At 25.9% G+C, this 23,293-nt stretch overlaps 6 protein-coding genes across 8 annotated transcripts; 3 read left to right on the top strand and 3 right to left on the bottom strand.

Moving 5' to 3' along the window:
- Nucleotides 1-354: 354 nt before the first annotated feature.
- On the bottom strand, nt 355-7,543 carry Drat (Death resistor Adh domain containing target). 2 transcript variants are annotated; one of them, XM_074239096.1, is made up of 4 exons: nt 7,393-7,543; nt 2,144-2,690; nt 1,884-2,065; nt 355-1,802 (listed from the first exon to the last, which is right to left on the bottom strand). In XM_074239096.1, exons 2-4 carry the CDS (start codon nt 2,675-2,677, stop codon nt 1,385-1,387), a joined length of 1,134 nt encoding a protein of 377 aa, XP_074095197.1. In that variant the 5' UTR covers nt 2,678-2,690; nt 7,393-7,543; the 3' UTR covers nt 355-1,384. The 2 variants fall into 2 exon arrangements, with proteins under 2 accessions (XP_074095197.1, XP_074095196.1); XM_074239095.1 differs by lacking the exon at nt 7,393-7,543 and adding an exon at nt 3,266-3,563.
- Nucleotides 7,544-8,904: 1,361 nt separating this feature from the next.
- Alas (5-aminolevulinate synthase) lies at nt 8,905-12,893 on the top strand. The gene is made up of 4 exons (XM_074239092.1): nt 8,905-8,990; nt 10,387-10,441; nt 10,978-12,263; nt 12,459-12,893. The coding sequence occupies exons 1-4, from the start codon at nt 8,988-8,990 to the stop codon at nt 12,708-12,710; spliced, it is 1,596 nt and encodes a 531-aa protein (XP_074095193.1). The 5' UTR covers nt 8,905-8,987; the 3' UTR covers nt 12,711-12,893.
- Nucleotides 12,894-13,032: 139 nt separating this feature from the next.
- Nucleotides 13,033-14,934, top strand: Borcs5 (BLOC-1 related complex subunit 5). The gene is made up of 2 exons (XM_074239099.1): nt 13,033-13,548; nt 13,784-14,934. The coding sequence occupies exon 2, from the start codon at nt 13,924-13,926 to the stop codon at nt 14,740-14,742; it is 819 nt and encodes a 272-aa protein (XP_074095200.1). The 5' UTR covers nt 13,033-13,548; nt 13,784-13,923; the 3' UTR covers nt 14,743-14,934.
- A 149-nt stretch (nt 14,935-15,083) lies between these two features.
- On the bottom strand, nt 15,084-16,177 carry LOC141524923 (uncharacterized). Its single transcript, XM_074239100.1, has 2 exons — nt 15,842-16,177; nt 15,084-15,654 (listed from the first exon to the last, which is right to left on the bottom strand). Exons 1-2 carry the CDS (start codon nt 15,916-15,918, stop codon nt 15,195-15,197), a joined length of 537 nt encoding a protein of 178 aa, XP_074095201.1. The 5' UTR covers nt 15,919-16,177; the 3' UTR covers nt 15,084-15,194.
- A 165-nt stretch (nt 16,178-16,342) lies between these two features.
- LOC141524924 (uncharacterized) lies at nt 16,343-17,467 on the top strand. The gene has a single exon (XM_074239102.1). The coding sequence runs from the start codon at nt 16,584-16,586 to the stop codon at nt 17,004-17,006; it is 423 nt and encodes a 140-aa protein (XP_074095203.1). The 5' UTR covers nt 16,343-16,583; the 3' UTR covers nt 17,007-17,467.
- Nucleotides 17,468-17,610: 143 nt separating this feature from the next.
- Nucleotides 17,611-22,510, bottom strand: LOC141524916 (sodium-dependent nutrient amino acid transporter 1-like). 2 transcript variants are annotated; one of them, XM_074239090.1, is made up of 10 exons: nt 22,330-22,510; nt 20,644-20,739; nt 20,147-20,206; nt 19,549-20,045; nt 19,033-19,407; nt 18,764-18,953; nt 18,518-18,694; nt 18,154-18,430; nt 17,987-18,081; nt 17,611-17,871 (listed from the first exon to the last, which is right to left on the bottom strand). In XM_074239090.1, exons 1-10 carry the CDS (start codon nt 22,342-22,344, stop codon nt 17,698-17,700), a joined length of 1,956 nt encoding a protein of 651 aa, XP_074095191.1. In that variant the 5' UTR covers nt 22,345-22,510; the 3' UTR covers nt 17,611-17,697. The 2 variants fall into 2 exon arrangements, with proteins under 2 accessions (XP_074095191.1, XP_074095192.1); XM_074239091.1 differs by having other exon boundaries at nt 20,644-20,727.
- Between the last annotated feature and the right edge of the window lie 783 nt (nt 22,511-23,293).

Genomic DNA, 23,293 nt, shown 5'->3' with positions numbered 1-23,293 from the left:
TTCTTATCAAGACCGAGGTAGTTATCCGGCCGAGCGAAGCGAGTTCGGATATAGCAAAAAATTTGAATCGAGATTGGAAAATCTGAAAATGGACTACTTATACTGTTATACTGCTAATTTAGTCAAAATAAAAATATATATCGCGTTACAGATGTCATAATAAAAATTCCGTTTTTTTTTTCTAAGTTCAAAAAAATTTTTAGTTTGAAGAAAAAATTTTTTTTTGCTTTTCTGCACATTTCATACAAAAATAAGTAATTCCTGAAAAAATAATTTTTATTTATAAAATATTTATAAATATTTAATTTGATTTCAATAATTATTTCAGAATAATCAATAAGTAAAAATGATAGATTCTTAATAAACATATTTATTGTAATAATTTCTATAATACAATTAATAACACACAGTCTGTAGCCGTTGCTGGTAAGGCAATCAACAATTATTTTGAAAAAATCATTAATTAATAATTATAATACAAGCAAACAGTCTTTTATAAGTACAAAAATTGAATGTATATACATACAACGCACTAACATATTAGTAATACCTAACAAATTTTCACAGTAAACTCCTAGTTCACCTATGATTACAGTAAAGTACGAAAAAAGCTTCTCCCGTAATTAAATTTCTACGTTATTTTTAAAGTATTCTCATCGAATTTGTGTTAAATATTTATAGTTAATGTTTTTGCATTTTTATTACGGAAAACAATTGAAAAATATTGATGTGATTTCTAAACACTTGTCTTCTTTCACAATTGCCTGATACAATTTTTCATTTTCTTTTTCTATCATCCATTATATAGTTTAAATAAAAAATCCTTGAATAAAATCTCTTATTTTACACGATATTTAAGATAATTAAATCTGACAGTGATCAATTATTATTATTAATTTGAAATTAGAAAAAAACCTCAGAAATAGCTTCATTAATTTACTTCAGCGATTCATTTTGTGAGTAAATTTTTTGTTATGCAGAATGAGGGTATATCAAACTTTTATTAATAATTTATAATTATTTATCGAATAGTAAATACGAAACTACCTGATTATGTATTCATTTAATTTTTAGTGTAAAGATTTTAATAATGGTTTATATCAAATACTATATAAATAAGTATATAATTGTATAATGAGTATTTTGTCATTGCTTATTAAAGCATTAGAAATTTATAAAAACAGACAATAAGCGATGTCAAACAATTTTATAGGTCATGTCAAACTACTCATTCGATACTTAGTTTATCTTTTTACTTTAAATGAAGTATTCTTACATATCTCTAATGCTTAATCGATTTGAAAATATAAAAATCGATTTTAAAATTTTATTCAATAATTTTTTGCCCCTTTTTATCGTCCATGACTTACTATCAACGAAGTATTTAATCTGCAGGGTAAAAACGAAGAATTGCCCTACCCTGAATTTCTGAATGACAAAGTTTATGTACAACGTCCATCGCTTCTTCCGCAGGATAAACTGTGTGAGGTGGCGGTTCAATTTTCCCACTTGCAACTAGCTGTACGAGCTCGCTGAGTTGATCAAGACTACCCGGCTCTATAGATTTTATATTTTGCTGGCGCTCGTCAGCGCGTTTACTGAATTTAGGTAAAAGACGGTCAGCTACTTCTTTTATCACAAAAACGACACCACCTTTACCCAAACATTGTAAACTACGATGAAGACTTCTTGAAGTGGTGCCATAGTCGATCACAACATCTACTTGCCCTTGACAGGCGTCCATGGTACGCTCAATTAATTGCTTCTCGTATAATCCCTCGTTCCATTCAACTACGTTAACTCTGTAGATCAATTATATTTTAAAGATTTTGTGATAAATGATAAATGATAAATTTAATTTTATTTGTAGTAAAACTACTTACTGCTGAAATTCTTGGGCCATTAATAACCCATCATCTCTCAGGGATGCTACTGTAATAGTAACTTTATTCTGCACATTACTAAAGTAGTATGCAGCTATTCTAAGTGTCCACAGAGCGAGTCCTCCTGTGCCTACTATAAGAATTTTACAAACTTGATCTTCCGGACGTTCTTTCAAAAGTTGCTGTTGCAAAAAAAATATCAATATTTATTTATATTTCATTTGAAGTAAAAAAATTATAAATTAAAAATAGCAATGTACCTGCACGTGTTCATGAGCAGCAAAAACTGTATTCATAGCAAGCAAAGCTCCAGCTGGCAACATTGCTGCGATACTGAGTGACATATTCTCAGGAACTTTAATTAGATACTTGAGATCATGAACAACTAGGTACTCAACGTATCCATTAGGTATTCCCTCAAACGGATACAAAATTACTCGATCACCAACGACAAAGTTGCAATCATCCGTAACTCCAGATCCAAGAGATTCAATGATACCAGCAACTTCATAGCCGGGAAATAATGCAGCATCTCTAACTCCATAATGAGGGAGTATCACTGGAAAATCACCCTCAACAGAAGACTCAGTTGCAAGGCTGCTTGCACTTGATACTGATGTTAAACTTCCTAGACTTGGTGATCGTTTCGGATGATAGCAAGCACCGGCACAAACTACGCGTATCCTTGCACCTTTTATCGGTACATCTGGTACAGGGACATCAAAACTGAAGACGCAGTCACGTCCGGTTACGCTAGGACTCTCGATTGACAGTTGACGACAAAGCTTATTCATTTTTTTTGTTTCGCTATGAACATAAAAAACAAAGAATACTTTTAAGACTAATTTTTTATTTTATTTAACAAAGAATTTAATTCTAAAAAATTATTTTTACTTTTTTTAAATTTCTACAAGACAATTTTTTTTTTTGCCAAAATTAATTTGTTACAAAAACTATCAAATATCTGCTAAATTAATTTTTATTATTAGATGACATTAAAATTATCAGTAACTTGATTAAATTTTAATTTTATTTCACAAATAAATTAATTCTAAAAAATTATTTTTAATTTTTTAAAATTTCTACGTAAATTTTTTTTTCTTTTTTTTTTTTTTTTTTGCTGTAATTTATTTGTCACAAAAATTCTAAAAAATTATTAAATATCTGCTAAATTAATTTTTATTATTGAATGACATTAAAGTTAACAGTCACTTGATCAATTTTTAATTTTATTTAACAAATAAATTAATAAAAAATCATTTTTAAAAAATGTCATTTCTAGTTTTTTTTTTTAATTTCTATTTATCAATTTTTTTGCCGTAATTTAATTGTTACAAAAATTATAAAATAATTTATATATTGATTATAATTATATATTTTACCCATTTGAAGCAATGTGTGCTGAGTTAATCGATTGTATCTCAACAGGCATAATGTGTTATATTAAATAAAAACAATGGAGAAAAAAGTTTCTAACTTGTTCAAAGTTGTGAACTTTTTAACAAGCAACTTTTACTGAGACATACAATAATTGTTTGTAAATATTGATGTTTCAAACTGTTTATTTTTTTTTTTTTTTTAATATGTATAGAAAAGAAATTTTTAATTTCAATAAGCAAAACAATAACAACTTTAAAGAAAAACTGAACACAGAAGAATCTTCATAGAACAACGGAGCAAAATTGACTAACTGGAGTAAACAACCTTCTTCCGTCTTTATAACGTGCTGTATTCATAACAACCAAGAGGGGAAAACAGTTAAATCAAGTGGGGATAACCTGGATGAACACTCGTAAGCCACGAGCTACCAAAGATACTATATTTATAGGTGTACTGAGTATTAAAAACAAGTACACTCATTACTTATTACTCTTTTTGAATTTTTCAAAATACCCGCGATTTTTTACGATACTGAAATTGAGAGACATCTGGCAATTTTAAAAATTTTTTTAACAAAAAAATTTCATCTTTAGAAGCTCTAAAAAATTATAAATGAGATTTTTACAAATAATTTTCTATGCCTAGTTTATTTTTAAAGAAAAATCAAAAAAATATAAAATTTCTGCCAACTTTTCAATCTCATAATTTTTTTTTTTAAATAAATCTACTTTTTAAAAACTATATTCAAGTTAAAATAAAAAATTGTTGTTTACAGCCAAGACATAAACATAAAAATGAAAATTGATAATATTATTGTTTTTAATTGAAGATTAAATGATAAAAAATTGAACAAAGTGTTATGAAATACAAGAATTATTGATAGCAATAATAATATTAAAATAACCTTGACACAATAATTATTAATTTTATCATATTTAACAGAACATTTGTTTCAACTTGCATGCATAGTATTCACAAGTCTAAAAAAAGTTTGTAAGCAATATCTATATTTAAATACTTCTCATGATAAAGCGGAAGAAATATAAATTTAAAAATAATGAGTAGTATTTAAATTAATTGACTTTTTAAAGAACAACTTTTTTAATTTAAAAAAGATAATGTAAAGTATTTTAATTAACCCATGAAGAAATTTATTTTAATATAATATGTGGTTTTATTAATTGAAATTCAATTAAAAAGAAAAAATGTGGATCATATACTAGTTATCAATAATTATCTTTTTCAATAATATCAATAGAGTTTAATGATAAAAAATACAATAGTCTTTAAGCTCTTTGTGATATTATTGTTATTCATTTGAAAGACTTATTTTTATTCTGTTACAAAGCTTAAAACTTAGTCATAAGTCGTCGACATGGATCTAAAAATAATGTAATAGTTTAAAAGTTTAGTTTTGTTTCTGCCTTTTAATGTAAGCAGTCACTGAACAATTTTTAAATTATATTTAACTAAAAAATTTGCTCTAAAAATTTATTTTTAAAAAAATTGAATTTTTTTATTTTTTTTTTTATTTCTTCTTCTCAATTTTAAAAAAAATTTTTTTGCTATAATTTATTTATTATAAAATTCTTAAAATTATTAAATGCTAAATTAATTTTAATTAAAATGTGAATAAAAATTATTTAAATTTTATTAAATGTGGTGAAAAATAAAAAAATTAATAAATTAGATTTATTCTTGTTAAAATAAGCGTAATACGCAATTGAATAAAATTTAATTTTATTTATCATATTAAACAAAATCCATCACTGTTATTTTCTATTTCCAGCGATGGAAAACAAGAGGCTCAAGGCTAAACATAATAAAAGACTGTAAACAAGTTCAAATTGTAAATTGATTAGAATAATAAATAATTTTTAAAATAGAAAATTTTGTTTATTTTTTTATAATGTAATTAAATTATTTTTTATAAAATCGCTGAATTTATATAAAATATAAATTGTTCTAAAAAAAAATTAATTGTCAGAGATTTACTCCAACAAAACAACATAAAATCATATATATGCTTGGCATATAAGCGAAAAGTAAAAAAGCAGAGAAGGAGAAGTTAAGCGGTCGATGCTGCCACCGACTCACGACTGGATCACGTGCACATCAGCAAACATCCGCGTGTTCATTGCAAGTAAAATCATACATAACTAATACCATCTCACGTTGCTGCGAGTTGCAACGTTCACTGCAAATTTTATTTTGCTGCCATATACAATATTGTAATAAATATAAATTATAATAATTGATTTTTAAATGAGTTTATTTTGATTTCTAGGTGCCTGGCTGATAAATCAATGAGCTGTTTTTAATCTATGATCTATGAAATGATATTTCATTGTATTATACTTGTTCAAAAGAATCATCAACGTTTTATAAATATTTCTTCTTATTTTATTATTATGATATAATAATTATCAAATGTATTTTGACCAAAAAATAAATATTTGATATGAAATTTAAAAAAATTAAATACAGAAATATTTTTAGCTTGAAATAAATATCTTTTAAGTAATACGTTCTTATATTAACACAAGAGCTTCAATCTGCGCGTTAAATAAATATATCATAATCATCAATTAATAAAAACTAACTGAGAATTTTACAACGAAAAACAATTCATTTTATGAAAAGATAGATAATAATCTTCAAGGGTTAATACGCTTAAATTAAGTATGAATTTACAATTTTATAAATTAAAAAAATTATTATGTTTAAATTGTCCAATTTTAAAACACAGCAATTACAAAATTTTTATCATAAATCTCATAAATCAAATTTTCTATCAATTTGGCGCGCAATTTTTTTTGTTTAATAAAAAAAATTTTTAAAAATCTCAAAATTATCAGTTACTGTGTTTTGAAATTGGGCAGCCGATTTGGTGATTCATAATCAACAAATTTAACGTGGAAAACTAAAAATTTTCCACTTAAAAATAGAATTTTTTATAAAAACTTCCTCATCAACGTATTTAACTACTTTATCATGTCTTCAATATTTAACCCAGTAAAGATTAAAGAATTTTTAGTTTTACGGACGATATATATTGATAAAAATTATTATGATTTTTTAAATATAATCAATTTTAAAGAAACGAAAATTGACCGAAAAATTAATAAGAACTTTCTTGATAGGAAATTTTTTTCTTCGCAAAATATTATTAAACACAGTTTAAAGTTCTTTAATTTAAATTAAAAACTAAAATTAAGCCATTAGTTTCTTTAAATAATAAATAGTAATAATAATAATAATAATAATAATAATAATAATAATAATAATAATATTAAACGGTAAAAATTTTTACTTATACAATTTAATCAACTATGAATCATACCTTTTTGTAATAAATTTTTATGACCCATCACAATCGATTAGTTAATTAACTTTTCCACTTAACTAAATTATCTCATTAATATTTTTTTTTAATAATCGGTTTTTTATATATAAAAAAATTTCTGGTATATTTTATGATAGGTTTTAGATAATTTGATAATCAATATCACCTTGAATCATGTTAAACGTTAAAATAAAAGTTTAAACAACGCTTTAAAGCAGACAAAGCGAATTTTTTTATGATTCATGATGAGTATTCACCGAGTAATTGTACAAAGGATTATAAATTGCAAATCTACGTTATATATTTGGCGTACAATTATTTTTCTCTTCAATAACTAAAAATAGCGTATCACATGATAGCCTAATAACGTAAACAATGCTTATGACGTAATTGAGGTCAACAACTGATAATGAATAGTTTTCATTTAAAAGAGCCATTTAATTTAATTGTCAATCATTTATTTATGTATAATTATTGAATTAAGGAATTTATAAAATAGCAACAATTACAAACTACAAAATATTGCATAAAATAAATGCTGTTTGCAACAAAAAACAAAGCGAAAATCAGAGTAATAACAAAGACTTCTATTGATCGAGAGGCAAACTACATATATAGTCTTTGTCAAGTATTTAAACACCCGGCTTTCTTAAATTATAATTTTAAAGGAAGAATATTAATTTTTTTGTATTTGATGGGATTAAAAAATTAAATTTGTTGGTAAGAATAGTGACTTTTGCATGCAAATAAATCATACATTTAAAAAGACGTCAAAAAACTCACTTAAATTGACAGCGCAAACAATGAAACACTGACGTACACTAAAAAAATTTTTATTTTAAAGATTATCTCTCCTCGAGGATTATACTTGAACGAAGTTTAGAATTAGACTGATTTTTATCAAAAACTGTGTGCTTTTCTTGATCAATTCTGATGAGTGAGTCAATAAAGAGTTTCTGCACGCAGTGATGTCCGTAATAATGGACGACCCTGATAGGGTCTGCTATAAAAAAGCTACATCGCGTTGAATTACTTACGCGCCGACGCTAAATTCGTTCCAGACAAATTAATTTTTTTTAAACAAGTAATTACAAAATTATAAATTGTTAAAAAAACCATAAATAAATTACTTTTATTGCTATTTCAATGAAAATCAATTTAGCAGATAATAATTAATTAAAAAAATTTTTTTTACAAATAAATTATGGCAAAAAATAATGAGGTTCAATTTCATTTCCTCAAAAAAATCTATAACACCAAATTCAGTACTAAAACTGAAAGTCTTATTTGAATAAGAGAAAATTAAATAAAATTTATTCTTTGAATTGTATTTCAAATAGTATTTTTGTTGTTACGCACGCGGAGTTCGTTCTCAATAATACTGACATCTAACAATTGAAATAAGAACTTGAAACCATTATTTTCATGTTCTCTGATGATAATACTGATGTTAGCAGACAACTATCAATTTTTTTAGATTTTATAACAAATTAATTACAAAAAAAAATTCTTCTAAAAATTTCCACTTATTATTTTTTTTAATTTTTCAGATGTGAAATTTTTTTCATTATAATTTCATTGCTACAAAATTATAAAAAAATTTCTAATACAAGTCAACTTATCATTAAATTTAAACACGTGTTTTTCATGAAAATTAAGTTAGCCGACATCTAAAAATTTTTAGAATTTTTTTTTATTGAAAAAATTATTATAAAAAAATTTTATTTGTAAAAAACTTGAAAAACTGTTGAATAAAAATTCCATGAAGCAGTTTTCTCAATCGTAATTATTTGAATTAATTAACTCTATTTTAAATTTTACAAATCAATATTTTTTCCTTTAAAAAAAAAATATACCAAATTATATGATTTGTAAGTAATAAAAAATAATGTGATAAATTAAATTTTTTTTAATAATTTACAAATTGTTAATGACACTTCGGGTGTTTGCTCACACAGGAAATTAAAAAGTAAATCACGGATTGAAATTTACTTATGTAAATGACGCATGACATGCGTGCATGAATAATTATGTTACCCAAATATAAAAGCCACTTAGATTATTAATTCATATTGTTTCGTATTTATTAATTTTATAATTTTGAAATGAAATTGAATATTTAATTAGCCCGCATCACGAATGTCGTTTGCAAGTGAGTATATATTTATCCGTTGTGATTACTTTCTATATAAGTTGATCAAATTCAAACCCTCTCTTCCGCTCGATTTGAATAATCGCATTCGAATTGCATTCACCAAAGGTAGTGTAGTTAAAAGTATACGAGAAATCAGTAGTGATTGATTCGCCAAACAGTTCAATAAATCAAATTTATTATATAATATTATTTGGATATATATTTAAACTATTTGCCCATCGAAATGGTAACTTTTTTAATTATAACTTTCAATTACATTAAATTTGAATATTAATTTTTTTATGTAACTTATAAAATAATAATATCTTTTTTTTAAATTAATAATTGCAATGTCACCTCATTGATCAGATCATATTAATCTATTATTATTATTGATAAGCCTAGATTATAAATCAATTATTCCAAAGCTTGATTATATTTAAATTAATTCATTTTAAATTCAATGATTGGAAAAATAAATCTAAAAAATTGTTCAGAAATAGTTTTTGAAAAAAAAAAAAATCCAATTGAATTTTTTTATATTATTATTTTTGAAGTAAGTGAATGAATTATGAATTTTTAAAAACTTACCGGACGTCTGCTACAACAATATTCATAATTTAAGTTAATGAAAATTAAATTAACCGACATTTGAAAATTTTTATAATTTATTTTATTGAAAAATAATTTTTAAAAAAATTTTCACATATAGAAAATTTTAAAAATTATACGTGCAATTTTTAAAAAATATCTTTTTCGTTAAAATTTTAATTAATAAAAAAATTAGAAATTGGTGAGTGTCGGCTAACTAAATTTTTATTTTAAGTTACTATTTTTAAAAGGTTATTTATAAATATAACCGATAAAAATTTACTCCAAAATTAAAAAACTATTTAGAAAAAAAAAAATATAATACATGTTATACAACAAGCAAAAAATTAGTGTTTAAAAAAAAAAATTGCATATTAAATTAATGCACTGTAATGATGGCTCAGCTAAAATGAAGCTATCTTGCTAGAGAAATATTTATGACATTAAAATTAGCCGACGTTTAACAATTTTAGATTTTTTTTTCATTAATTAAATTGGAAGAAAAAAAAAGATTTTTACAAAATTGCACGTATAATTTTTAAACTTTAAACTTACATGTGAAATTTTTTAAATAAAAATTATAATAAAATAAAATCATGCTTCTAAAAATTTTTACTTGTAATTTTGATTAATTTTCACATGTGAAACTTTTTAATAATTTAATTGCTGTAAAATTCCAAACAATTTTTAATGTCAACTTCAGTGTTATATATATTTACAACACTGAAGTTGTCGGCTAACTTTATTGTCATAAATATTCGAATGATAACAAGTCGATTTATGAAATAATCGATCTCTCGAATGACCACACAGTCAATGTTTTCACCTTGAGTAGTAACTGTAGTTATACATGCGTACATTCTGTATATAAACTGAAAGACGTTTTAAGCAACAAACACCTGACTATATTCTTTAATCTTTACCTGACATCATAGTTAAGGAGACGTGACCAGTTGGCCGTAAGCCATTAACCTGACCTCAATAAAATAATTATTTAAAAAACAATTAAATATAAAAAAATATATATAGATATATTTTTTTTCGAATTGCAGTTGATACGTCAAGGATTCACCCAAGTAACTTATCATTTAGCAGGCGCTGTAAAAGGTAAATTAATTTTCAATTATTATCCACATAAAAACCATAAACAGGTTGACTTTCATTTTTACCTTACTTTCTCTTAGATATTATCCAGCTGTAGTTAGACCTCATTCCTTATTATTTTGCAATAATACTAAAGTTAGCAGTCAGCTGTTAATTTTTAAAATTAAAAAAAAAATTTTTTTTTTTTGTAATAATTTAATTTCTATAAATATCTAAAAAATTTTTTATGTCAACTTCAATGATAATTCTAAAATTAGCCGACGTTTTTAATTATTTGATTTTTTTTTTTTAAATTAATTTAAAACAAAAAAATATTTTTACAAAATTTCACTTACAGTTTTTTACAAGTGACATTTTTTAAAAAAAATTTTTTGTAATAATTTTTTCAATAAAAAAAAATTTTCAATTTTTAAATTTCGGCTAATTTAATTTTTATATCTCAGGGTCATATTTTGCAATCTTACAATACTTACATATGGACCTATCATCTTGATATAATAATAATAATAATTAATTGTTTAATCAAAAATTATTTTTAGGAAAAGCTGACGCAATGCCGTGCCCATTTTTAACACGTCTATCCGCTAATTACGTGCGTAATTATAGCGCTTCACTGATAACTAATTACCGTCAGTACTGTCCAGTAATGTCGAGATTGTCAAGCACATTAGCGGACACTGAAATCGAAACTGACAAGGTTAAACCAGCAATTAAGCAATGCCCGTTCCTTTTAAAAGAACCCGATGCGGTAAAAGAAGCAAGTTCAGCAGTTGAAGAGGACATAATTAGCCTAGGTGATCCTAAAACAGAAGAAAAGTCTTCATTTCCTTATGAAGAATATTTCCATGAGCAAATAGTCAAGAAAAAAAAGGACCATTCTTATCGGGTATTTAAGAAAGTAAATCGTCTTGCTCAAGAGTTTCCTACAGCGATGGAATACTCTTGGGGTGAAAAGCCAATAACTGTTTGGTGTTCAAACGATTATTTAGGAATGTCCCGCCATCCAACGGTAACCGTGTCTGTGCGTAAAGCATTAGATAAATATGGAGCCGGTGCCGGTGGCACGAGAAATATCTCCGGTAATTCAATGGGCCATGAAATGCTGGAGAAACGACTTGCCGACTTGCATCAAAAAGATGCTGGTCTTCTTTTTACCTCTTGCTTTGTAGCTAATGATTCAACGCTATTTACTCTAGCTAAAAGTCTGCCAGGTTGTCATATATTTTCCGACTCTGGTAATCACGCTTCCATGATACAGGGCATTAAAAATAGCGGAGTTCCTAAGCATATATTTCGACATAACGACGTAAGACATCTTGAAGAAATGCTGTCTGGTATTGATCGTTCATTGCCTAAAATAGTAGCATTTGAAACAGTACATTCCATGGATGGAAGCATATGTCCATTAGAAGAGATGTGTGACATTGCTAAAAAATATGGAGCCATTACATTCATTGATGAAGTACACGCTGTTGGACTGTATGGTTACTCTGGTGCTGGCATCGGAGAACGTGACCGAGTGCTTCATAAAATGGATATAATATCGGGTACACTTGGTAAAGCTTTTGGGAATGTTGGTGGATATATTGTAGGCTCCTCCACGCTTATTGATATGATAAGAAGTTATGCTGCTGGATTTATTTTTACTACTTCACTGCCTCCTACGGTTCTCTATGGCGCGCTGGCTGCTGTTGAAATTTTAGCGTCTGATGAAGGGAGAGCTCTAAGGGAAATGCAGCAACAAAACGTCGCTTATTTAAAATCAATGCTTACTTCTGCTGGTCTTCCTCTACAGCAATCGCCGTCTCATATTATTCCAATTAAGGTAATTTATGGTTTTAAAAAATTTTTATTTACAATTATTATTATTAATCACTAGTACTTTATGTTGAAATTATTTTTTTGACGTGATAACGTCTTATAAATTGATGAACTAGAGTTAGCAGATTTTTTCCAAAAAATTATTTTTAAAAAATTGCATTTTTATTTTCTAAAATTAATTTTTTTTTCTTTTACTCAGGTTGGAGATCCACTAGTGTGTAGTCAAATAGCTGATGCACTGCTGAAAAATAAAGGACATTATATTCAAGCTATTAATTATCCAACTGTGGCAAAGGGTGAAGAAAAACTACGGATCGCACCTACACCGAAACATTCACCAGAAATGATTGATAAATTCGTACAAGACCTACTTGACGTTTTTAATGAACTCAATGTACCTAAATTGCCACGTAGCTCTGAACATTTTGTCCAAGCTATTAAAGTTCATTAATGTTTGTATAGATTATTATAGGCGAATCGTACAAGTGGTACAAAAAAATAGTATAAAAATGAAAATTATATTTATGGTGATGAATTAAAAAATTGTTCAATTTTTAATGTATTACAGCATTCATTATGTGTAATATGTACGATTGTTAAAATATATACATACATTGTTCGGGTCTAATGGTAATTCTATTGGCTATATGTGTCACGTCACTGATTTATTTGCATTTTTTTTAATATTCTCTCATTTATATTTAACAAACATGACGCAATTGATTATGATTTAAATTAATATTCATGATGAAAACTTATTTTTTTTTTATTTAATATTTTACAGTTAAAAAAATAACTGTTAAAATTAAATATTTTGAACATATAATTTATTTTATTGATTTAAAAACATAATTTTCAAAATAAAATAACACTGCAATGGAGACTTTTTAAAAAAATGAAAATATCCATTTCAGTGATATTAACAAAAGAATTTTTTCATTTAAAAAAACACTACCTTAAATCAATATCTATTGTTTCTAATTAAAGAGTTAAATTATATAAATATTATCTTGGTTATTATTATTATTATGATGACCTACTCAAAATTATTCTTTGCTTTGTAATTTAAAAAAAATATATAAATGTGCGCGCGCATGTATTAAGAACGCGCGCATGCGCACAAATATGAAAAATTTATTTAGAGTACTCAGCTGAATTATAAAAAATACCCAACCTAAGTTTGCATTTCATTTGAATCATGAAAAAACAAAATTATAATTAATCATTACGTTTAATTAAGAAAAACAAACAATTAACTAGCAAAACATTTATTATTGGTTTAAGTAAAAGTAAGTTTAAAAATTAAATTACAAAAAATGACAATGAAGTTGACAGATATTAAAATTTTTTTTAGAATTTTATAGCAATTTAATTATTATAAAAAAAAAAATATTATTAAAAAGTTTGACATGTGAAAATTAAATTTTTAAAAAATTTTTAAAATCAACAGCTGACTGCTAACTTCAGTGTTATTACAATAATATAATGTAATTAACAACATTCTAATTGGAAATTAATTTGCAGATTTAAATATTCAAATAATAATTATAATTTTTCAAGGATTGAATATAAAAAAAAAAAAAAATAAGTACGCATTGGAGTGATTTATTATTTTGCATTTAAATACTATTGCTGTCAGTGTGAAGTAAGATAAAAATAAAAAAATGGGCTCAGAGCAAAGTTCACAAGGAGCTCATGGAAGTGGACGATTTGGAGGACAATCTCGAGGACAACTGAGACGTGGTAAAAGTGTACCCAGTCGTGAGCATTTACCTGATGACTCAACGCCACGTTCATCGAGTCCAGGACCTAGTATTTGTTCTGATTCGGATCTGCCTTACATATCTTATACCGTTAATCAACCGATTGGTGACTCTCCAAAGATATCAAATAAACCATCGCTAATAAGAGGAAAAAGTTTTGGTAGCTCAGAAGTAACAAGACGTAAATCTAGTTTAGGTTTGAGAAAAACTACCGTTAACTCGGTGAAATCAACGTCAACAACAGCTCACAATATTGTCGTTGTAAAACCAGCAATAAGTGATCCTGACACAGATAAGGATCCAGACTTAGTTAAATTACAAAGTATACCAATGTTTCTACCAATAATGCGCGGCACACTTAATTTACCACCAGGAGTACGTGATCCTGAAATATTGGAGCGACTTGATCCTGTTGGATTGTATAATTTATGTGCTAGATATCAGTATCATTTAAATGTAAATGCACAAATGATTGCTACTGAACAAAATTCACTCTGTGTTAATATTGATACTGAAATAAATAAAATAATGACACAAGCTGTTGAACGGCAAAAAAAATTTGCCAAATTTGCAGAACACATGAACAAAGTTCATGAACTTAGTAAACAATTAACCAAGTGCCATATGCAATTAAATCAAACATTAGAAAGTCTTGAGACACTCAATAATTTATTACCTATCAAAGATCGTTTAGAACCTTTTGTTTGGACAACTGGATAATAAAATACATTAACAGAGTGACAACTGAACACTAATTTTAAAATTCCCTGACTTTTCCCTGATCAAAAATAAAATTCCAGAGCCTACAAAAAAATAATTGTTATTCAAATATTCGTTATAATTGCAAATTATTTTTAAAATAATTTTTTTTTTCCAGAATTCATACCTAATACCCAGAATTGAGTAAAAATTTGGAACTATAAATTATGTTATACTTTTTTGCACACATGTTACAAAAAGTTTACAAAATTGTACATATTCAATACAATGTTTACATAAAAAACATATTTTACCTCAGATTTATCTCAACATATTAAGTTGTATTTGTTTTCATTATACTATTTCATTAACTTGTTATTTTATTATATTTTATACATTTCCAATTAATATATATGTATATGTATAATTTGCCATCAGGCCTAGCCTTTGGCATAATTTAAATAAATCTAAATCTAAAATCTAACTTTTTTTGTCTTTCCAGTATTTTTGTGCTTCATTTTAAGCCGTAGTAACTCATCAATCTCGTCTTTTGGTTTTTTTTGTAAGCCTTCTGGTCTACCAGTCTCCAGATTTCTAACTATTTGCACATTAAATTTATTTTCAAACTCCGCTTCCTTTAAATAATTTAATGTCTCGCCGTTAACACGACGCAAAAATTTGTAATCTGGTTCACCAGGCCTTTGGCTGAAAACTGGGACTACTTTTTCAGGTTTAGCTTTTGGATCCAATACTTTTCTATTACTTTCTAAGCCCACTGTTATCAATTTACTTTTCTTTTCTTTATTTTTTTTTTCTCTAGATAACTTTTTTCGATTTATCATACTATTTTTCAAGTTTATCAGTCGTTCTAAACTTTTTGGGATCGGCTGATCATCAATATCAGTTGGTGGAGCATCAACTTTGTCCTTAATTCTGCAACAAATCATTAATTAAATAAATAAATGTATGATATTAACATCAGCTGACATTTAACAATTTATAACAATTAAATTACAAGTAAAAATTCTTTCTTTTAATTTTTTTAAAAATAAATTATTAAATTTTTTAAATGTCAGCTAATTTAATTTCATAACAAATACAAGTAAAAATTTTTTCATACTCAGCCCATCGTTTTGCACGCTGCTTCTCCGGATCCTTAGTACCTTTGTGTTTTTTTCCTGGAATTTTTCTACCCATTTTAATAACACAATAAAAAATTCAATATAAAAATTTTTTTGACTGAAACAACAATAACCACGTGCTACACAACCACACACTGTTAATTATAGGTTATGCACTGAGTTGCTCTTAGTAAACAAAAATAATAATATATACACTTATTTAAAGTTCAATTTAAAAAAAAAAAACAAACTATAGGTGACACTGTAGAATGTAACCTACAAAAAAAAAATATTTTTTTATTCTAGTTTAATTATCAAAAAAAAAATCAAAAAGTTAAAAATGTCAGCTGACTTTATTATTATGACAAATAATTAAAAATTTTAAAGAGTATGGTGCTGCCGCCACTATCGAAAAATTTAAACTAAAAAATGACAAGAAAATATCAGCTGTTTATAAATAATTGCAACTTATTAATATGATTTAGTTAAATTGAAAAACGTCAAAAATAAACAATAAAACAATTAAACTAAGTGTTTTATGGCAGCATAGTGTTTATTGTAAATATTTTATAACAACAGACTGTTGTTGTTTTGATCAGAAGTGATGTTATTATTGACATTAGTTTGTGCAACAAAAGTAAGTTATAAATAATAATAATTTAGAGTATAAATAAATAAACTATAATTAATTATTTAGACAATGGATAATTTTGATACGATAATTAACTAAGTGATTATAAAATGTCAAAAGTATCGCGAATTATACCGTTTATTGTAGAAAATAATAGTGAATATATTTACTGTTGGAAAATATTTAAAAGTAAGAAAAAGTTCAGTACTAATTATCCTGCCAATGAAAGTGATAAAAATAAATTATCAAAAAGAACTATGGTTACTGAACAAGATATAAATTCTGATCAAGTTGAAAACGTCGATAATAATTCGTCGAATCCAACTGACCATGCTGATGACTTTGTTGAACCGGTGAATTGTTGCATGTCTGGATGTACAAACTGCGTTTGGATACAATACGCTGAGAAATTAAGTGAAACTTTAACTAACAGCAGTGATGATGTACAGAAAATAATTATGGAAAAAGTTACGGATTCAAATATGCGTGCTTTTTTATCCATGGAATTAAGATTACGCAATATCATTAAATGATAATTAATTACTGTTGTTGTTATATTGTATAAATATTTTTTTAGACTTTTTGGTTTATGCGCTCATGCCATGTAATACCAATGAAAATAGAGTTTATTTAATTAATAAATAATTGCATGTTTTCAACGAGTTATTTATTATCAAGTTTATTAGTAAAATGAATATGAATAAATTAATTAAGTTTATATTTTCATAAATTATTAATTTAGATTAGATCAATAAATAATAACATTTTTCATTAATTAAATACAATACCATGAATTATATTTTTTGATATATAAGTAAAATAATTTACTTTGGTTCATTTTATTAAAAAATTAATAATTATTAAAGCCAAAAAACTCTAGGTATTGTAGTTAAAATAATGATTACACTATTTGATAAACAAATAAGTTGCCGCTAGAATAAAAATCACAGAATTTATCTGCTTTATCATTCTTGCAATTAATAATACTGAAAACTATAATCTTACTAAGATAAATTACCATTAAAATTACCAATTTGTCAAATTATTTACAAAATTATCAGTCCAAAATGTACATCTCAACTAGCTAGTGATATTTTATCGATGCTGAGATATTTTTATCCAAAAATTACTAAGCTATAACATAGCAGTAAAGTTTTATTTACAGTAATTGCCATAACCATCTCTATTCCTTTAAAATGGTTTCGATGGCTTAATTAAAATTTATTATGACAATTTTTCTTCTTGATTGAAAAGAATATAAATAACTTGCTTAAAATGCGAGCTTGTTCGTGTTTCTTTTTTCTTTCTTAAAGTTTCTTTAAATTGTCTCCATTCAGAATAAAGCGTTGGATTTTCTGGACCCCAATCGTCCGAAGGTTTAAATGCACTTGCAATCATCTGTAAATAGATATAATTATTAAAAAAATTAATTTAAAATTTATAGAACTAGAAAATTGAACACGCTTTTGTCAAAATGTCTATTATCGACAATTTAATTAATCTTAAAAGTTACCTTAAAAATTCCTAAATCTCTTTTTGTCATCATTGCGTAAATCATCCAAAACGGCAACTGGAGAACACCAAATGCCAGGAGTGACCAACCAATGGCTGTTAAAATTAAAATTAATAATTATTATCAAAAAAAAAAATCTACAAAAACATTAAAGAATATATTTATACCATAAACGGAGTCTGGATAAAGAATATGACCATATTCAAGAGGTTTACGATCAATTAAACTGTATATAAATATTAATGCAAGTAATACTGGAGTAATGACGCCCCAACAAAGTCTCCAATAAATAGACGGTCTTTTTTTTATCATGAATTCAATGTCATCGAGGATATTTTCAAGTCCATAGACCCAGAATATTCCCGTTATTTCAAAAAATGCAAATGTAAATACAATAAACGATGCTGCATAATAGTCAACCAGGTTCAAAATAAATTGTCCTCCCTATTAAAATATAAAAAATCATTAGAAGTGTTTAAAATAAATTATTTTACTTGATGAATGATAAGGAGAAAGAGTTTTTATAATTACCGACGTGCAGTAAACACTTCCAACACACATTCCGAAGATACATACACCTACTACGACTTTCCAATACTTCAAATGAGGAAATTGATCGCTAATAATACTGATAATACCACCGGCAAGGGCGATTCCACTACCAATTCCTAATACGTACAGCATCAAGAAGAATAAAAACGAAAACAGCTGAAATAAAAATTAATATTAGTTTATAAATTCACTGTAAAATATTATTTATTTATTTTAAGACTATACCTGTGGCAAAACAGTGAATTTTACAATTGCGTCTGGATAAGAAATAAATGCAAGGCCTGTACCGCCTTTGACAACACTACTTATATCTTCTACCCCGAGTTCATGAGCGAGATTACCAAGAATTCCAAAAATTGTAATCCCCGCAAGAAGGCTTGTAAATGTATCAAGTGTCGTAATAACCATAACATCTCTAAAATATAATTAATTTATCATAAGTATTTATTTAAAAATAAAATTAATATTTTAATATTAAAATAATAAATTCTTACCGATAAATATTATGATTAAATTCATTGTAAGATGAATACATGACGACGCCGCCAAAACAAACTGACAGTGAGAAAAAACATTGAGTGACAGCAGCATACCAGACACTGGGATCAAACAGTTTAGCCCAGTTTGGTTTTATGAAGAAAATAATTCCATCAACAGCTCCTTCTAGTGTTACTGCTCGTACAAGAAGCGCAATCATAATTACGTAGGGGAATAATGCCAAAAAATATGCGGCTTTTCCAGAGCTTTTTACTCCACGAACTAGCACGCCGAAAATACAAAACCACGAGGCTAGCAAACAGAGTGTCAACTTCCAATCTGGCCAGCCAATTCCGTCATCAATATTGTCTTTTTCTTTCAAAACTGATTTCCTATAAAAGTCACAAAAAATAATTTATTTTTTGATTTAATAAATTATTAATTTAATGGCGTTATTTATGTGCAATTGCTACAATTTTTATAATTATTATTATTATTATTAATTATAAATAAATAAATAATAATTTACTTACGTAAAATAGAGCTCAGCTGAACTTTTCATGTTGCTCATATTAACCAAAGGTTGTACAGTTATATTACTTGCTTCTTTCTTTTGTGAATCAACGCAATTATTACCCCAGTCAGGTTGACAAGTAGCCCACGGCAGCTCTGAGCTAAAGCTTGCAAATAAGTAAACCAGTGTTACTGACATTAGTGAACAATAATAAGTTCCAACGGATAACATTGAAAACATTTGAGCCCATCCGACACCACGAAATCCTGGTACAGCAGCCCACATTTTAACAGACGATCTACTTGTAAATTGTCCCATTATCATTTCAAGATAATAAAATGGCTTGCCGACGAGAAATAATACTATAATATACGGGATTAAAAATGCTCCACCACCATTTTCATATGCCGTAAATGGGAACCGCCAAATATTTCCCAGTCCGATGGACATTGCGATACATGACATTAAAAATTCTATTCCATTATTCCATGTAGGTCTTTCTTTTCCTTCTGATGCCTGCAATTTTTATTAAGTGTTATCAATCGGCTATAAATAATTTATTATTAAGTAAATAAATTTAAATTTTTATAATCACTTAAAAAGTTTTCTTTAATTACCGTTTGCGGGGGTGTAGCTTTATTTGGCTCGAGATCAACATTATCGAGTTCGTAATCAACCTAACAAATTTTAAAATACAGTAATTGTTAATTATTAATAATAATTTGAGGATTTATGGTAATTATTTACAAGTGCGGTCCAATTAAATTAGCACAAAAAAAATTAATTGAAAAAATTGCACATATAATTTTTAAAAATTTCTACATATGAATTTTTTTTTCTTATTTTTTCAATAAAAAAAATTCAAAAAATTTTTAAATATCGACTAACTTTATTGCCATAAATTTTTTCCAATTTTTTAAAGCAAAAAAGCTGTTGAAATCTTTATTTTTTTTCTTTTACGACATTTTTTATCATAAATGCGTCGTAAAAACAAGCAGAATAAAAAAAAAATTAAAAATGTTAATTTTTCACTCTAAATATGGCCAAAAATTGGGCAAACCTTTGTAAATAATTATCGGACTGATTATTATTTATAAATAAATAAAATAAATACTTTTGGTGATAATCCTTGTTCAAGTATTTGCAAATCAAGTTTACTGCCTTCATCATTAATAAATGCTGGATTCGGTTTTCCGCCCTGTAAATAAAGCTTTAATTTATTTTATTAAATACAGTAATTTTGATAACACAATTTAAATTTAATGACGTTATAAGTAAACATATGACAGTAAATATACATGAATGAATAAAATTAATACAAGGTTGCAGTAAATGCACTTGGATTCACTTTATCATATAGCTATAAAACATATTGAAACCTTTAATCTTATGTCTCATGTCTATTTCCTAACATTAAATACCGTGTAAGTACGTACGTATGATAACAAGTGACAATTATGATATTTCAAATAATTTATATATGTAAACTTTCGAATGTTTATTAACAAGTGAACAATGGAAAAAAATTAATTGACTTTTACTTCCCGTTCTATTCACAAAAATTCATGATTCATAGTATAATAGAGTAAATAAGAAAATTCTGTACTACAACTTAGTAGTCGTAAATAAGCTTTCTAATTCTTGATACATTTAAGATAACTTTACATTGTCCCTATGATGCATATACATTCAATAAATGTGAGATTTTTTTACTAAGCATATCTCTGCTCACAAATGTTATGCAAAATATGCAGCGCTCAGAGAAAAATATTAACTTCCTAGTAGAATTCTTTAATTTCAATATTTAAATATTCTCAAAAGACATTACGATAAAATTTCATTAATAATAGAAATTATTACATACTTAGATTTATAAATATTTATTTATTTATTTATTTACTATTAAGTTATTTTTTAAATTATAAATTATAAAATAAAATTTTAAATTTTAGCTCCAAAATTAAAAAAAAAAAATATCAAAATTTTTATCACGAATTATTTAATAATTTTTTTAATTTAGACGAAAAAAACAAGATGACACTGAATATCATCCCAGATTACAATGAGTATAATCTGGGATGATATTCAGTGTCATCTTGTTCTTTCTAAGTAAATTAAAAAAATTATTCTCTTATAAAAATTTAATTTCTATCTTTCAGAAAATTCTACTTTATAAATATTAATTAAAATTTTATTTTGTAAGTTTTAATCTTAAGAAATATTACCTTTCAATATTTAATAAGTTTTTTTTATAAAAAGGTCACGTTTGAAAAAATTATTTTCTCAATCAAAAGAAGATAATTGAACAACACGTCTTTCAGAAAGATACTTATGTAATCCTAGTAAATTATAATTTTTATAAATTATAAATCTTACAATAAACAATTAAACTTTTGACAATTTATCCTTGATTTAAAATAAAACTATCTTTCACTTTCAGAACCAGAGTGATTGCTGAACTTAAAAAAAATCACATGTGGGTGAATGTAGTAGCCAGTAATTAGGTAAAATGTATGTACAAATAAAACTGGTTTTTACGTACGTACATACAATTGTTAGGCATTAAATGGGGCATACATTTATTGAAAAACTAATTGCTGTTTTTGTAAAATTAGTATTAAAAAACATGACTTAAATCTTTAAAAATTTTATCGAAGAAAAATTTTAAAAATTAACTTGTCATCAACATTATTGATACCTGACAGGTAATTGTTGTTAAAAATAAGACAAAGACACTCTTATCAATTAATAATTTTTTTTCGCATAGTTAAGTATTAATTAAGTTATTAAATAAACTTACTTCAGAAGAATCCATTGTAAATAATTTAAAAATTCTTTAAAGGGTATAAATTAAATAAACTTAAGAAACAAAAAATGAAATAAATAAAAAGAAACACGAACCCTCAACTAAGTTAGTCGAGGTATGTTTGAAATGCAGTGTGAACTATACGCTGAACAACAACTCACTGACACCGGGGAATACCTAAACAGAATGGTCGTCCACTTTTGCGTCAATTCAATTTCAACTGAAAAAAAGAAGTAGGGATTATAAATATTTTTAAATTTCCCTCTCTTTTTTCAATTAGATTAAATCTCTTCGTACATTTATAAAAGATCTAATCTTAATTATTTTTATTTGACATCTATAGATATACAATTTTATGTTTTTTTAACAATACTCCAAAAGGTGATTAGTTGATTTAACGACTTTGAGCTCTTATCATTTCTACATAAAAAACATGATGAAATTTTTTTGAAATATTGCATAGACTTTTATTATTGATATTTAAACTAATATATCTTTCAATCTTAATAATTATATATAGTTCTCGCACACGAGGTCATCAAGTGATCCTATCGTTTAGTAATTGATCAATTAGATTTATACAAACATATAGAATAAAAATCAAATATATTCTTCATTTCTTCTTTATTTTTAGGTAAATAGTTCAAGATGATTCAATAATTACTACTATTAAGCCAGACTTTGGCATCGCTTAAGGTGTCACATACACTAATTACTTGAACGAGTAATTTAGGATAAATAAATACTTTTGGTAATAAAAAAATAAATAAAAAATACTTTTGATTTTTAATCACCAGATTTATTTTTATTATAATTTCTTAGCAATATATTTATTCATTTATTATATGTATGCATATAATTTACTTGATGTAACACAGCGTAAGTCATGGTTGTATGATTATCAGTGTCATTGGCGGGTATGTAACTAATAGCAGTTCTTAAAGAAAATATTTATAAT

This window comes from Cotesia typhae, unplaced genomic scaffold (assembly GCF_013202065.1).
Source record: "Cotesia typhae breed Kobodo isofemale line unplaced genomic scaffold, CoteBio_Ctyphae contig_23, whole genome shotgun sequence".
Taxonomy (NCBI): Eukaryota; Metazoa; Arthropoda; class Insecta; order Hymenoptera; family Braconidae; genus Cotesia; species Cotesia typhae.
The sequence above is the reverse complement of the archived record's forward strand: the minus strand, read 5'-3'. Positions and strand labels throughout refer to the sequence as shown.

Excerpts from the sequence above, each read along its gene's own strand:
- LOC141524923 (XM_074239100.1), bottom strand. The coding sequence starts at position 15,918 with ATGGGTAGAAAAATTCCAGGAAAAAAACACAAAGGTACTAAGGATCCG. Across the intron at positions 15,655-15,841 it reads CGTGCAAAACGATGGGCTGA|AATTAAGGACAAAGTTGATG; the intron begins GTATGAAAAAAT and ends GATTTGTTGCAG.
- Borcs5 (XM_074239099.1), top strand. The coding sequence starts at position 13,924 with ATGGGCTCAGAGCAAAGTTCACAAGGAGCTCATGGAAGTGGACGATTT.
- LOC141524924 (XM_074239102.1), top strand. The coding sequence starts at position 16,584 with ATGTCAAAAGTATCGCGAATTATACCGTTTATTGTAGAAAATAATAGT.
- Alas (XM_074239092.1), top strand. Across the intron at positions 10,442-10,977 it reads TTTAGCAGGCGCTGTAAAAG|GAAAAGCTGACGCAATGCCG; the intron begins GTAAATTAATTT and ends AATTATTTTTAG. Across the intron at positions 12,264-12,458 it reads CTCATATTATTCCAATTAAG|GTTGGAGATCCACTAGTGTG; the intron begins GTAATTTATGGT and ends TCTTTTACTCAG.
- Drat (XM_074239095.1), bottom strand. The coding sequence starts at position 3,315 with ATGCCTGTTGAGATACAATCGATTAACTCAGCACACATTGCTTCAAAT. Across the intron at positions 2,691-3,265 it reads GCACACATTGCTTCAAATGG|CGAAACAAAAAAAATGAATA; the intron begins GTAAAATATATA and ends TTATGTTCATAG. Across the intron at positions 2,066-2,143 it reads CTGCTCATGAACACGTGCAG|CAACTTTTGAAAGAACGTCC; the intron begins GTACATTGCTAT and ends TTTTTGCAACAG.
- LOC141524916 (XM_074239090.1), bottom strand. Across the intron at positions 18,954-19,032 it reads TTTAATCATAATATTTATCG|AGATGTTATGGTTATTACGA; the intron begins GTAAGAATTTAT and ends ATTATATTTTAG. Across the intron at positions 18,082-18,153 it reads TTATCCAGACTCCGTTTATG|CCATTGGTTGGTCACTCCTG; the intron begins GTATAAATATAT and ends TAATTTTAACAG.